The following is a 12633-nucleotide window of genomic DNA, read 5'->3' as shown; positions in this document are numbered from 1 at the left end:
ACTATAGTACATTTTGAGGTACTAGTACTTTACTGTAATACAGTTAGAGGTACTTATAGTTTACTGTAGTACAGTTTGAGGTACTAGTACTTTACTGTAGTACAGTTAGAGGTACTTGTACTTTACTGTAGTACAGTTTGAGGTACTTGTACTTTACTGCAGTACAGTTAGAGGTATTTGTACTTTATGGTAGTACAGTTGGAGGTACTTGTACTTTACTGCAGTACAGTTTGAGGTACTTGTACTTTACTGTAGTACAGTTAGAGGTACTTGTACTTTACTGTAGTACAGTTTGAGGTACTAGTACTTTACTGTAGTACAGTTAGAGGTACTAGTACTTTACTGTAGTACAGTTTAAGGTACTTGTACTTTACTGTAGTACAGTTTGAGGTACTGTACTACAGTAAAGTACTAGTACCTCAAACTGTACTACAGTACCTCAAACTGTACTACAGTAAAGTACAAGTACCTTAAACTGTACTACAGTAAAGTACTAGTACCTCTAACTGTACTACAGTAAAGTACTAGTACCTCAAACTGTACTACAGTAAAGTACAAGTACCTCTAACTGTACTACAGTAAAGTACAAGTACCTCAAACTGTACTGCAGTAAAGTACAAGTACCTCCAACTGTACTACCATAAAGTACAAATACCTCTAACTGTACTGCAGTAAAGTACAAGTACCTCAAACTGTACTACAGTAAAGTACAAGTACCTCTAACTGTACTACAGTAAAGTACTAGTACCTCAAACTGTACTACAGTAAACTATAAGTACCTCTAACTGTATTACAGTAAAGTACTAGTACCTCAAAATGTACTATAGTAAAGTACTAGTACCTCAAACTGTACTACAGTAAAGTACAAGTACCTTAAACTGTACTACAGTAAAGTACTAGTACCTCTAACTGTACTACAGTAAAGTACAAGTACCTCTAACTGTACTGCAGTAAAGTACTAGTACCCTCAAACTCTACTACAGTAAAGTACTAGTACCTCAAACTGTACTACAGTAAAGTACAAGTACCTCCAACTGTACTACCATAAAGTACAAATACCTCTAACTGTACTGCAGTAAAGTACTAGTACCTCAAAATGTACTATAGTAAAGTACTAGTACCTCAAACTGTACTACAGTAAAGTACAAGTACCTTAAACTGTACTACAGTAAAGTACAAGTACCTCTAACTGTACTACAGTAAAGTACTAGTACCTCTAACTGTACTACAGTAAAGTACTAGTACCTCTAACTGTACTACAGTAAAGTACCTGTAATGAGTTTTTAGTACAGAGTAAATGTTCTTATTATTTTTACTATCTTTGAATCTTCCTCAGACTCTTGTGGCTTTTATTTTGAAAGGTTTCTCTTTCCTATTAAATAAAGTAGATAAAGTATCCACAGAGTAAAGCAGCTGTTAGTTCTGAAGGACAGCAGTCACATTAATCTGTGACTTTAGATCATTAAACATCTTATAGAGGATTTATTTATTTCTACAGATATTTAAACTTTCTCTCCGTTACGGGACAATATCGCTCCAATAAAGAAAATGAAGCAGACTTGGTCAGATTCGTGTCTCCAGTGTGAACAGACCACAGACTCATTAGGATTATTATGCACTGATGGTTTTGAACACAGCTTCTCTCTGCTGTAGGTTCCAGCTGCAGGTGGAGGACTGAGCTCAGCCTATAGCGGGAGCTCGAGAGCCCCCTCAGACCTCGTTTCATGCTTTCCTGGTTGCCGTCGGTTACAATGCACAGCGCCCGGCGGCTACGGTTGTGTAGTATTGTGCTGTTGTTGTTGTGTTGCGTCCCCCTCGCCGGTTCCCATGCACCCTCCCATCAGCTGACCGGCGGCTGACCCGCGCGGCCGGTGGCACCGCGCTGAACTCTGCTGCTTCAAAAACGTCGCCAAGTTCACAGTGACTGAGCGTCCATCAGATAAACGACTCTGGCAGAGTTACGGGGCCCTGCGGAGGACATAATTAGGCCAGGCTGTTTGTGTCCCATTAATTTTCTGCCACATAGCTTCACCCCGGTCTGTGCCTGTCAGCGGAGCGGTCAGGTGGAGGCTGGAGGTGCCTGCTGACCTCGGCGTCGGCCTTAAATGTAATGAGGTCATGATATTCAATTCAGTTTTATTCACATGGTGCCAATTTACAACAGCGGTTATGTCAGAGTCGCTGTTCAAGTAGAGCGAGTGTAGATTGTAGACTCTGTAATTTACGATTTGATTCGATCCCAAATTCAGAGAGCCCGCGATGCGATGATAAAATGATTACAGTTCTCAGTCCAGAGGAATGTGACACATAACTGGCAGATCAGATAAATACTCTGCAGCCTTTTAAGTTTAAAACTACATGTGAATGAATTTAAAAGCATCTTACAGTCAGTCGGCTTCCTGTATGAGAACAGATGAGCTGGTTTGTTGTTTTAATTGAGTTTTAATTTGATCTTTAATTGCTTTCATCTCCTTTTAACCCTCCTGTTGTCCTCGAGTCAAAGAAGGAAGGGAGGAAGAAGGAAGTAAAGATGGAAGGACGGAAGGAAGGAGGGAAGGGAGGAAGAAAGAGGGAAAGGAGGGAAGGAAGGAAAGACGGAAGGAGGGAAGGAAGGAAGGAAGGAGGAAGGAAAGACGGAAGGAAGGCATAATGGAAGGAAGGAAGGAAAGACGGAAGGAGGGAAGGAAGGAAAGATGGAAAGGAAGGGAGGAAGGAAGAAAGGAAGGAAGGAAGGAAAGAAAGAAGGGAGGAAGGAAAGACGGAAGGAGGGAAGGAAGGAATGATGGAAGGGGGAAGAAAGGAGGGAAGGAAGGAAAGATGGAAAGGAAGGAAGGAAGGAAGGGAAGAAGGAAGGAAGGAATGATGGAAGGGAGGAAGAAAGAAAGGGAAGGAAGGGAAGAAAGAAGGAAAGATGGAAGGACGAAAGGAAGGAATGATGGAAGGTGGAAGAAAGGAGGGAAGGAAGGAAAGATGGAAAGGAAGGAAGGAAGGGAAGAAGGAAGGAAGGAAGAAGGAGGAAAGGAAAGGAAAGGAAAGAAGAAAGGTAGGGGGGAGGAAAGGAAGAGAAGGAACAGTCAGAACAGACGGGGAGGACCCGGGAGGACGACACGAAAGGTTAAATATAGTCTGTCTATTCTTGGCTTTTTCCTCCTACATTCATACTCATCAAATTCTTTTTTTATGATTTGTTTAATTTTGCTGCCTCATGAAGCCTTGTGAAACTTGGATTTTTGAAAAGCACTCTATAAATAAATAGATATTATTATCATTAGCACCGTTATGTCCAGCACATAGAGATCTACTGTAGGAGGGGAAACATGATGCAGCATGCAACAAACCTGACATAAGCACTAGTAAAGCTAAAGCTAAAGCTAAAGCTACGTAGCAACGGCTTAAAAAGAATAATTATTATTGCTGAAAAAAAGAAAGAAAGAAGGAGGGAGGGAAGGGAAGGAAAGGAAAGGAGGCAAGGAAGGAAGGGAGGAAAGGAGGGAGGGAGGAGGAAGGAAGGAAGGGAGGAAAGGAAAGAAGGAAGGAAGGACGGAGGGAAGGAAGGAAGGAAAGAAGGACAGAGGAAGGGAGGAAGGTAGGGGGGAGGAAAGAAAGCGAGAAGGAGGGAAGGAAGGGAGGAAACTTGGATTTTTGAAAAGCGCTCTATAAATAAATGGTATTATTATCATTAGCACCGTTACGTCCAGCACATAGAGATCTACAGTAGGAGGGCAAACATGATGCAGCATGCAACAAACCTGACATAAGCACTAGTAAAGCTAAAGCTAAAGCTAAAGCTACGTAGCAACGGCTTAAAAAGAACATTAGAAGGAGGGAGGGAAGGGAAGGAAAGGAAAGGAGGGAAGGAAGGAAGGGAGGAAAGGAAAGGATAGAAGGGAGGATAGAAGGGAGGAAAGGAGGGAGGAAGGAGGGAGGGAGGGAGGAAGGAGAGGAAAGAAGGAAGGAAGGAGGGAGGGAGAAAGGAAAAGAGGACGGAAAGGAAGGAAGGTAGGAGGGAAGGAAGGAAGGAAGGAGGGAAGGAAGGAAGGAAAGAAGGACAGAGGAAGGGAGGAAGGTAGGGGGGAGGAAAGAAAGCGAGAAGGAGGGAAGGGAGGAAACTTGGATTTTTGAAAAGCACTCTATAAATAAATGGTATTATTATCATTAGCACTATTACGTCCAGCACATAGAGATCTACTGTAGGAGGGGAAACATGATGCAGCATGCAACAAACCTGACATAAGCACTAGTAAAGCTAAAGCTAAAGCTACGTAGCAACGGCTTAAAAAGAACATTATTATTGCTGAAAAAAAGAAAGAAAGAAGGAGGGAGGGAAGGGAAGGAAAGGAAAGGAGGCAAGGAAGGAAGGGAGGAAAGGAGGGAGGGAGGGAGGAAGGAGAGACGGAAGGGAGGAGGAAGGAAGGAAGGACGGAGGGAGGAAGGAGAGATGGAAGGGAGGAGGAAGGGAGGAAAGGAAAGAAGGAAGGAAGGACGGAGGGAGAAAGGAAAAGAGGACGGAAAGGAAGGAAGGAAGGAAGGAAGGAGGGAAGGAAGGAAGGAAGGAAAGAAGGACAGAGGAAGGGAGGAAGGTAGGGGGGAGGAAAGAAAGCGAGAAGGAGGGAAGGAAGGAAGGAAGGGAGGAAACTTGGATTTTTGAAAAGCACTCTATAAATAAATAGATATTATTATCATTAGCACCGTTACGTCCAGCACATAGAGATCTACTGTAGGAGGGGAAACATGATGCAGCATGCAACAAACCTGACATAAGCACTAGTAAAGCTAAAGCTAAAGCTAAAGCTACGTAGCAAAGGCTTAAAAAAGAATAATTATTATTGCTGCAGAGTGACTGAGGTAGAGTCCAGATCTCACAGCTGGACGCTTGATGTCCAGATGTGCAGATGTGCAGATGAAGCTGATAAGAGACGAATCCACTCGAGACAAACTGCAAACTGCTAGAAGATGTAGCTACTAAACTCTGACCCTGGAGGCGGCAGAATACTGGTGCAATTTAATATATATTTATTTTACAGATCTGTTTTCACTTTGACTCTATTTTTATTTTAGCTTGATTTAATTTCCAGTTCAACATTTTTAATTGTTTAAATTTTTTTTTTTTTTTTTGCCATGTGTTGCTTACTGTACCTTATTGTTGAAATGGGGTTGAAATGTGTTAAGCAGTTAAATGTAATTCAAACTGACATTTTAACCCTCCTGTTGTCCTTGTGTCAAGGAAGGAAGGAAGGGAGGAAGGAAGAGAGGAAGAAGGAAGGAAGGTAGGGGGGAGGAAAAAAGGAAAGAAAGAGAGAAGGAAGGAGGGAGGGAGAAAGGAAAAGAGGAAGGGGAGAAGGACAGAGGAAAGGAGGAAGGTAGGGGGGAGGAAAGAAAGCGAGAAGGAGGGAAGGAAGGAAGGAAAGAAGAAGGGAGGAAGGAAGGAAAGAAGAAGGGAGGAAAGGAAGGACAGAAGGAAGAAAGAAAGGGGGATGGAGGAAGGAAGAGGAAATGGAAAGAAAGAAAGAAGGAGGGAGGAAAGGAAGGAAGGAAAGAAGGACAGAGGAAGGGAGAAAGGTAGGGGGGAGGAAAGAAATAGAGAAGGAAGGAAGGAAAGAAGAAGGGAGGAAGGAAAGGAAGGACAGAAGGAAGAAAGAAAGGAGGAGGGAGGAAGGACAGATGGAAGGAAGTACAGTAAGGGAAGAAAGAAGGAACAGTCAAAACAGACGGGGTCAATTTGACCCGGGAGGACGACAGGAAGGTTAAAGACAAAGGAGAATAAATACTGTATAATACTATTTACTTTTTTTCTGCATGTGTGTAGATTATCTTTCAACGCTCCACTTTATAACCAAGATTATAAAACACCACCAACATAAGAGAATCCAGGATCGTAAACTTCCACAGACACACGACCAAAACAACCAAACACTTATGCTTATGTTTTATCATGATCTAATTTTTACTCTTTACATCAACTGTACAGCAGCTACATCTGATAATAAACTCACAAAACAGGACAAATATATACAGCAGAGAAAGTGCTATCTCCTTCCATGAATCCATCTGTTTTGTATTTCACAGCGCGTCGAGTAGGCTTCAAGAACACAGAAACAGTCCTAGAATTAATAATAACATTAATAATAATAATAATAATATAATAATAATATAATAAAAATAATAATAATAATAATAACTTTACTCTCAATAATAGCAAAAGTACGCTGCTCTAAACAAGGAAAGGTTTCTATGTTCTAGCAGTGGAACAAGGTTTTTATGGACAGGCCTTTTAGATTACAGGTTAGTGTCTCTATCTATTCATAGTTACAGCAAATATTGTTACAGGCAGAGTAAAATACAACAAATGATACATCTGCATTTTAAATACAGCTTATTCATAACGCTACTTCATTTGATACACACATAATAGCACTGTTAAGGATATATGTCACATTCATGTTGGTTTTTTGTTTGTTTGAAAAGAAAACAGAAGAACATTTTTTTTGAAAGTGTTTTGACTTCGATGTTCAGCGAGCTCCAGGTTTTTTGGGGGGGGGGCGTGGGGGAGGATTAATGTGTTAAAATCAAGTGCAAGTTGCATCAGTAAACGTGTTTCTGTGTGTTTGTTTGTTTGTTTGTTTACGACGTCCCTTCACTCCTGAATCTAGAAGTTTCGAGAAGTCAGATTCATAAGATGCCAGCAGATGCAAACTAAAAGACTGAACACAAATGATAATCTATAATCTATAAAACTGTGGAGCAGCCTGTAGAAATCATGTGGAAATATCTCATATCTGCATTATTAGTTGAATTTTTGAGTTTGCAGAAAATTGTAAAAAAAAAAAAAAAAAAAAAATGTAAACGATGCAAACATACGCACATCTCAGATTTGTCGTCAGTGTTCGCCTGCCAATGTAAAAAACCTACTGAGGAGTACAAAAGATAAAAAGCACCAAAGAGCTCAGTGGATTTCATCATCTGTAGGAAACAAAGTGGTTTGAAGTGTTTGGTGCTCGTTGCATGTTCGACCATCGTGGAAAGACTTCATCACCTTTGACTTAAGATGCGTTGGCGGTGATTTAAATTCAGTTAAAGTCATCTCCAGACTTTTCTCACCCAGTCTCTTTCCTATTCATCTCAACTCTTACTGCTATTTTCTTTATGTAGTGTGTTCTGTTTAATTAATACTGCAACACTTTGAGTTTCACTGTGAATGAAAAGTGCGGTACAAATGAAATGTATCACTATTATCATTATCATTATTATTATTATTGATGTGCACTGCACCTCGATACATTAATAACTTTAATATGAATGTAAAAAGACAGTGAGTGGTGATAAAGTTTGTTTTTTTCAGCACTTGAGTTTACAGAAACTGGTTCCTGAGGTTTGGATCAGACCACTGAGGGGATGAAGTGCTCCAAACCGGCGACGTAAACCTCTTCATGTCTGCAGAAACAGGCACATCAGAGGACTGCACTGGACTGTCGGGACCGGCAAGGCGTCTGCGTCTCCTCACTTGGTCTTGGAGAGTCTCCCAGAAGCAGATTGAAGGTTAAATTGTCTCTCTCGAGGTGAGTTCAGTTCTAAAGTGGGTATCTGTAAGAGAAATGCACGTGCAGCCCGTTGACCGGGTGCACGATGGGAACCGTCTGCATCTTGGGGAAGTTCTCTGTAGCTAGAGTCCACCTGCACGTCTCCATCACCTCCACCGCCAGAGTCTTTAGGATGATCTGTGCCAGTTCTTTCCCCACGCAGCTCCGCACGCCTCCGCCGAACGGCACATAGCTGAACCGAGACGACCGGCTCTCTTCGTGGTCCGGGCCGAACCGGTCCGGGTTGAACAGCTCCGGACTCTGGAAGACCGCAGCTGTCTCGTGTGTGTCCCTGATGCTGTACATGACGCTCCAGCCTTTAGGGATCTGGTAGCCCTGAGAGACCAAGACACAAATCAATAAATATTAATAAAGACAAGATGAGAAAAGGTCTGGTACTTTACTGTAGTACAGTTTGAGGTACTAGTACTTTACTGTAGTAGGATTACTCATGCAGGATTTTTACCTGTAATAGAGTATTTGACATTGTTGTATTGGTACTTTTATTGCAGCAAAGAATCTGAATACTTTCTCCACCACTGTTAAAAAACGGGATGATGCAGCTAAAATTCTCTCATGTGTTCAATCATTCATCCAATTTTTTAATCCAGGCTTCTTTTTAACCATAATCCCAATAATTTCTGCAGATTTACATTTTTCTTGTTTTGGCTTTATTACTTTTTAAATCCTGTAATTACGGTAGTATTGTGGGAATTCCTCTGTGGTCATTTAAAATTTCATAAAGCCTTTCCTGATGAAAGGAGGGGACAGCTTCTCAGCAAATGTCTGTATGTGAATGCATTTAATACACAGCTAAACATGCAACACGACACGTAGAGTTTAAGCGATCAGGCAGCAGATTGTTATATGTTATATTGTCATGTTTGGATCAATGAAGTCTCTACTGTGTGTCAGTCTGACTCCATTGTCATTTAAAAAAACTATTATTAAACTATTAGTGAGTCACACCGCTGCACTGGGTCACAGTTTGGTCACGTTAGTTTGTTTAGAAACAGAAACAAAGACTAATAATAAGAGTTATAAGTTATCACAACCTCTGGACTTTATACTACAGTATGACATTTTGCGACTTTTAGTACAATTGAATCTGAAAATTCAATATGAGCATAAATCAGTCCTGTTTATAGATGTGTCTCTAACAATGCAGCAAATTCATATTGACTCAGGGTATATAATATCATATCGTCACCAGTGCTGGTCAGACCTGGTTTGAATGTGATCATCTACACCGTTTAGTGCATTACTACATATCCCACAATGCCTTTTGACCAGTCCAAGAGAAGAGGTGGGGTTTGGTGCATTTGGCAACAGGTCAGTAAAGGTGAACAGCAAGTAAATGTTATTCTTAGTAATACAGCTGTTGTGTAGTTTAGGTTTTTTTCCTGCATTGTGAATGTAAAAGTTGGTCTTGTACTGGTAAATGTTCTCTAATAGATCTTTGATTGCTGACTGTTGGTGCCAAATGACTCTAGAAAGGAACTTACTGTAGATATAACTTGCTCTGCAGATATTATAACATCTGTCCATTCATACCATAAAAAGAAAAACCAAAGCAACAGTAAGAATATTCCTACCAGAGACTCAGACTTACGTCTAATTCAAATGTCTGCAGGGCCGTCCGGTAACCACCAGAGACTGGCGGCAGGAAGCGGAGCACCTCTTTGACTACACAGTCTATGTAACGGAGCCGACTCAGCTTGTCCAGACTCAGGTACGGTACGTGAGACTGGGATGGTGGGAAAGCGCTCTGGTCTCTGTGACTGTGGTGATTGTGACAGCCTCCGTTCAGCAGGTAGGAGTTCTCCGTGTCGGCAGCGTCCTCCTCCTCTTTCTGCACCGTGACACCAGACGGGCCTCGGCTCGGTTCGTAGCCGAGACCCTCGGCCTCCAGCTCAGCTCTGGCCTTCTCCACCACGGCCGGGTGGCGAAGAAGCTGCAGCACCAGCGAGGTGGAGGCGCTGGCTGTGGTGGAGTGAGCAGCGAAGATCAACTCCACTGCTGTTTCCTGCAGGGAGGGAGGTGCAGGTGTTAATTTACTTGCTTGACATACCTTTAAAATTCAGAGACAAACATAATACTGTGTGCTTTTACTCTTTTGTGTTGTAAAGAACTCTTTGTCGATGCAGGACACTGTTTCCCAGACATGTAGTGAAAAACTGTTGAAACACTTTCTGCTCAGACTGATCAAACATTTGTGTAACTTTAACATACAGTTTCAGCGTGTTCACTAATGGTGCTTTCCACTACACAGTCCCAGCACTACTCGACTCGACTCGGTTCCAGGAGCCTTTTCCATTACAAAAAGGTACCTACTCAACGTGGGCAGGGTCGTCATAGCACGGCTTCACGAAACTGCTGTGACTTTGTTTTATACGCGACACAAACACATAAACAATGGAGGACATGGAGGTGATGGTGTACTTGCTGCTGTATGTGGCTTTCTGTCATACACAAAGCAAAGAGAAGAGAAACCGAATCGCTGTTATGCTGTTGTTGGTATTTTAAAATGGCAGGTTTGATTCTTGTGTGGGACGGCTCATGACTCTTCCAGTGATTAACCCTAACCCTAACCCGGCAGTCTGATGACGTCACATTTAGTATCGGCTCGGCTCTCTTGGAACCTCAGCAGAGCAGATACTAAAAAAGTAGCAGGTACCAGGTACTATCACTGATGGAAACGCAAAGAAAACCGGGTCGAGCCGAGTCGAGCTGGAACTGTGTAATGGAAAAGCTCCATAAGTCATGGAGCCATTATGTCTAAACATGATTCATACCCATAAAGAAATCTTCTGAAGAACAAACATATCCTCCCCCATCCTAGACACCCAAAAACACACTCTATCCTGCTTCAGAAAAAAAGAAATGTCATCTGATAGTTCCCCTAAAAAGATGCTCAAACTGATCATCAACCAAAGATCTCTGACTTCACTGTGGAAACAACCCTAACCCTCATTAGTCTGATCCCGTCATAACCTGCAGGGTCCTGTCTACTTTCTGACAGATGTTTAGCTGGACGTTGGTACCTTGAGCTCCTGGATGCTGAGCTCCTGGCCGTGCTCTTTGGCGCTGGACAGCATGTTGTCAAAGGCGTCGTGATATTCGTCATCCGACTGCTGCCGCTCCATCTTTTCCTCAATGATTTTCTCCATATTGGCGTGTAAAATCTCTCTGGCTTTTATCCCCTGAGCACAAAAGAAAAAGTTATTATTAAACTTTTGTGGATTTTTTTTTTATATGTTGTGCAGTTTTAAACTTAATTGTCTTTGAAGATAAGTGAGTGGAAATCAACAAAGAAGACAAAGATCTTTAATTAAGTAATAGTTTGTATTTTGACTCCTAACCTCTTCCACTCCACCCTTGTTTTGGGGTAAAAGCCAAAAATTAGAAAAACAAATTAAAAATTCAGCGACTTTGTCACATCCTGTTTGTAGCTCCTGTTTTATTTTGAAGTTATTCTCCCTTTGTGTATTTTTTTAGTTTTACTTCCTGTGTTTCCCCTGCCTTAGTTGATTGCCGCATGTGTTTCACCTGTCTGGTTTCACTCACCTGTGTGTTGTTTAGTTATTACTCATCATGTGTTTATAGGTTTTGGTCTCTGTCTCAGTGTCTGTGTTTCGTTCTGTGTTGTTTTGGACTGCATGTTTTTTCCTGCTCATGTCACCTGTTGTTGTTTTCCCAGTGTTCATTCTGTGTGTGTTTTTCTGTTGAGTTTTCTCCTGAGTTGGCCAATACTTATGTGCACAAATAAGATCTTGCCAAAAAGGAAACCTCCCAAAGTCTCTTTTTAAAGAAACATTCAAAGTTATAAAGAAGTCAGCAGATCTTTGAAGCCAGTAAAAAATGATACTGTTGTCCTTTCATGGTGCTCATGGTGATGTTTTCAAATGTCCGTTTGTCCAAAATCTAAATAACTTTAGTCTAAAATCCTCAAATTTAAGAAGCTGCAACAGACAAATGTTTGGCATCTTTTATCAGAGTAGTTGCTCGTTGATTTCCTGTCTATCAAGCAGCTCTACTCTGATCCTGAAACACTGGAGTTAAACACCTCTAGGCTCTGGTCAGCAGATCAAAGCATGTTAAATATCTACAGATTGTCCTCATGTTGTCTCACCTTGCGTAGCCCGCTGAGTGGAGCGTCTATAGGCAGCGAGAACAGATTATTCATCAGCTGCTCAAAGATCTGAGCCAGGTAGACAATCCTCTCCTCCTCCAGCTGCAGACCCAGCAGCACTCTGACTGCGATGCGGAACGTCAGGGACTTGGCGGCGCTGTAAACGTCGACCGCGCCGGGCTCCGAGCACCACTTGGCAATTTCAGACTTGACCACGTCCTGCAGCCGAGGCAGGTAGGACTCCAGAGCCCCCCGGCTAAACACTTTGGCCAGGATCTTGAAAGGGTTAAGGAAACAAAAGACAGAGGAGTCATAAAAAGTTATTACCTGGTACACGGCTGTCAACACCTTTCAGTAAATACTCAGTAAAGAGGAGAACGGGGTTGGGGAAGGCTACGACTGGATAGAGGGGAGATGTGGAAGATACAGCTGATAGGACAGGACCGGGTGGAGGGGAGATTATGGTACAGTTATAACAGAGTAGGATATAAAAGGAGACTCTAGCAGGAAAGCTGATGTGTGTTTTTGTTCAGAGTCTCTTGTGTTGAGTATCAGGATGCGGTCAGGCTCAGTGTGACCGTCACATTATCACTTCATGAAAGATTTGATTTACTGTGTTTAAATAAGACCTGCAGCTGCTCCGGCTATGAGTCTGTTAGCTCTAGCTACATACTGTAGGGTTGCAACTTTTGATTATTTTCATTGTTGGTTGATTATTGGATTATTTTGTTGATTAATGTCAGAAAATTGTGAAAAATGTCAGTCAGTGTTTCTCAAAGCCCAACATAACATCCTCAAATGTCTCAAAGATATTCAGTTTACTGTCATAAAAGACCAAAGACATTTCAGAAGATCTAAAAATGATTAACTGATGATCAAAATAGTGATTCTTTTAATATTTAGCAACTAATCGACTCATCGCTG

At 41.8% G+C, this 12633-nt stretch overlaps 1 protein-coding gene across 1 annotated transcript in view; it reads right to left on the bottom strand.

Moving 5' to 3' along the window:
• Window positions 1-7568: 7568 nt before the first annotated feature.
• The window catches only part of LOC128373115 (cytochrome P450 26B1), an 8492-nt gene continuing 3427 nt past the window's right edge, over window positions 7569-12633 (bottom strand). The window contains exons 3-6 of the mRNA XM_053333373.1: window positions 11710-11985; window positions 10622-10780; window positions 9190-9603; window positions 7569-7913 (exon numbers count right to left, since the gene is read on the bottom strand). Of these exons, the coding sequence (XP_053189348.1) occupies window positions 7569-7913; window positions 9190-9603; window positions 10622-10780; window positions 11710-11985 (1194 nt within the window). The remainder of the gene's footprint in view (window positions 7914-9189; window positions 9604-10621; window positions 10781-11709; window positions 11986-12633) is intronic.

The sequence above is a fragment of the Scomber japonicus genome, chromosome 14, assembly GCF_027409825.1.
Source record: "Scomber japonicus isolate fScoJap1 chromosome 14, fScoJap1.pri, whole genome shotgun sequence".
Lineage (NCBI taxonomy): Eukaryota > Metazoa > Chordata > Actinopteri > Scombriformes > Scombridae > Scomber > Scomber japonicus.
This window is presented reverse-complemented; position numbering and strand designations above follow the sequence as displayed.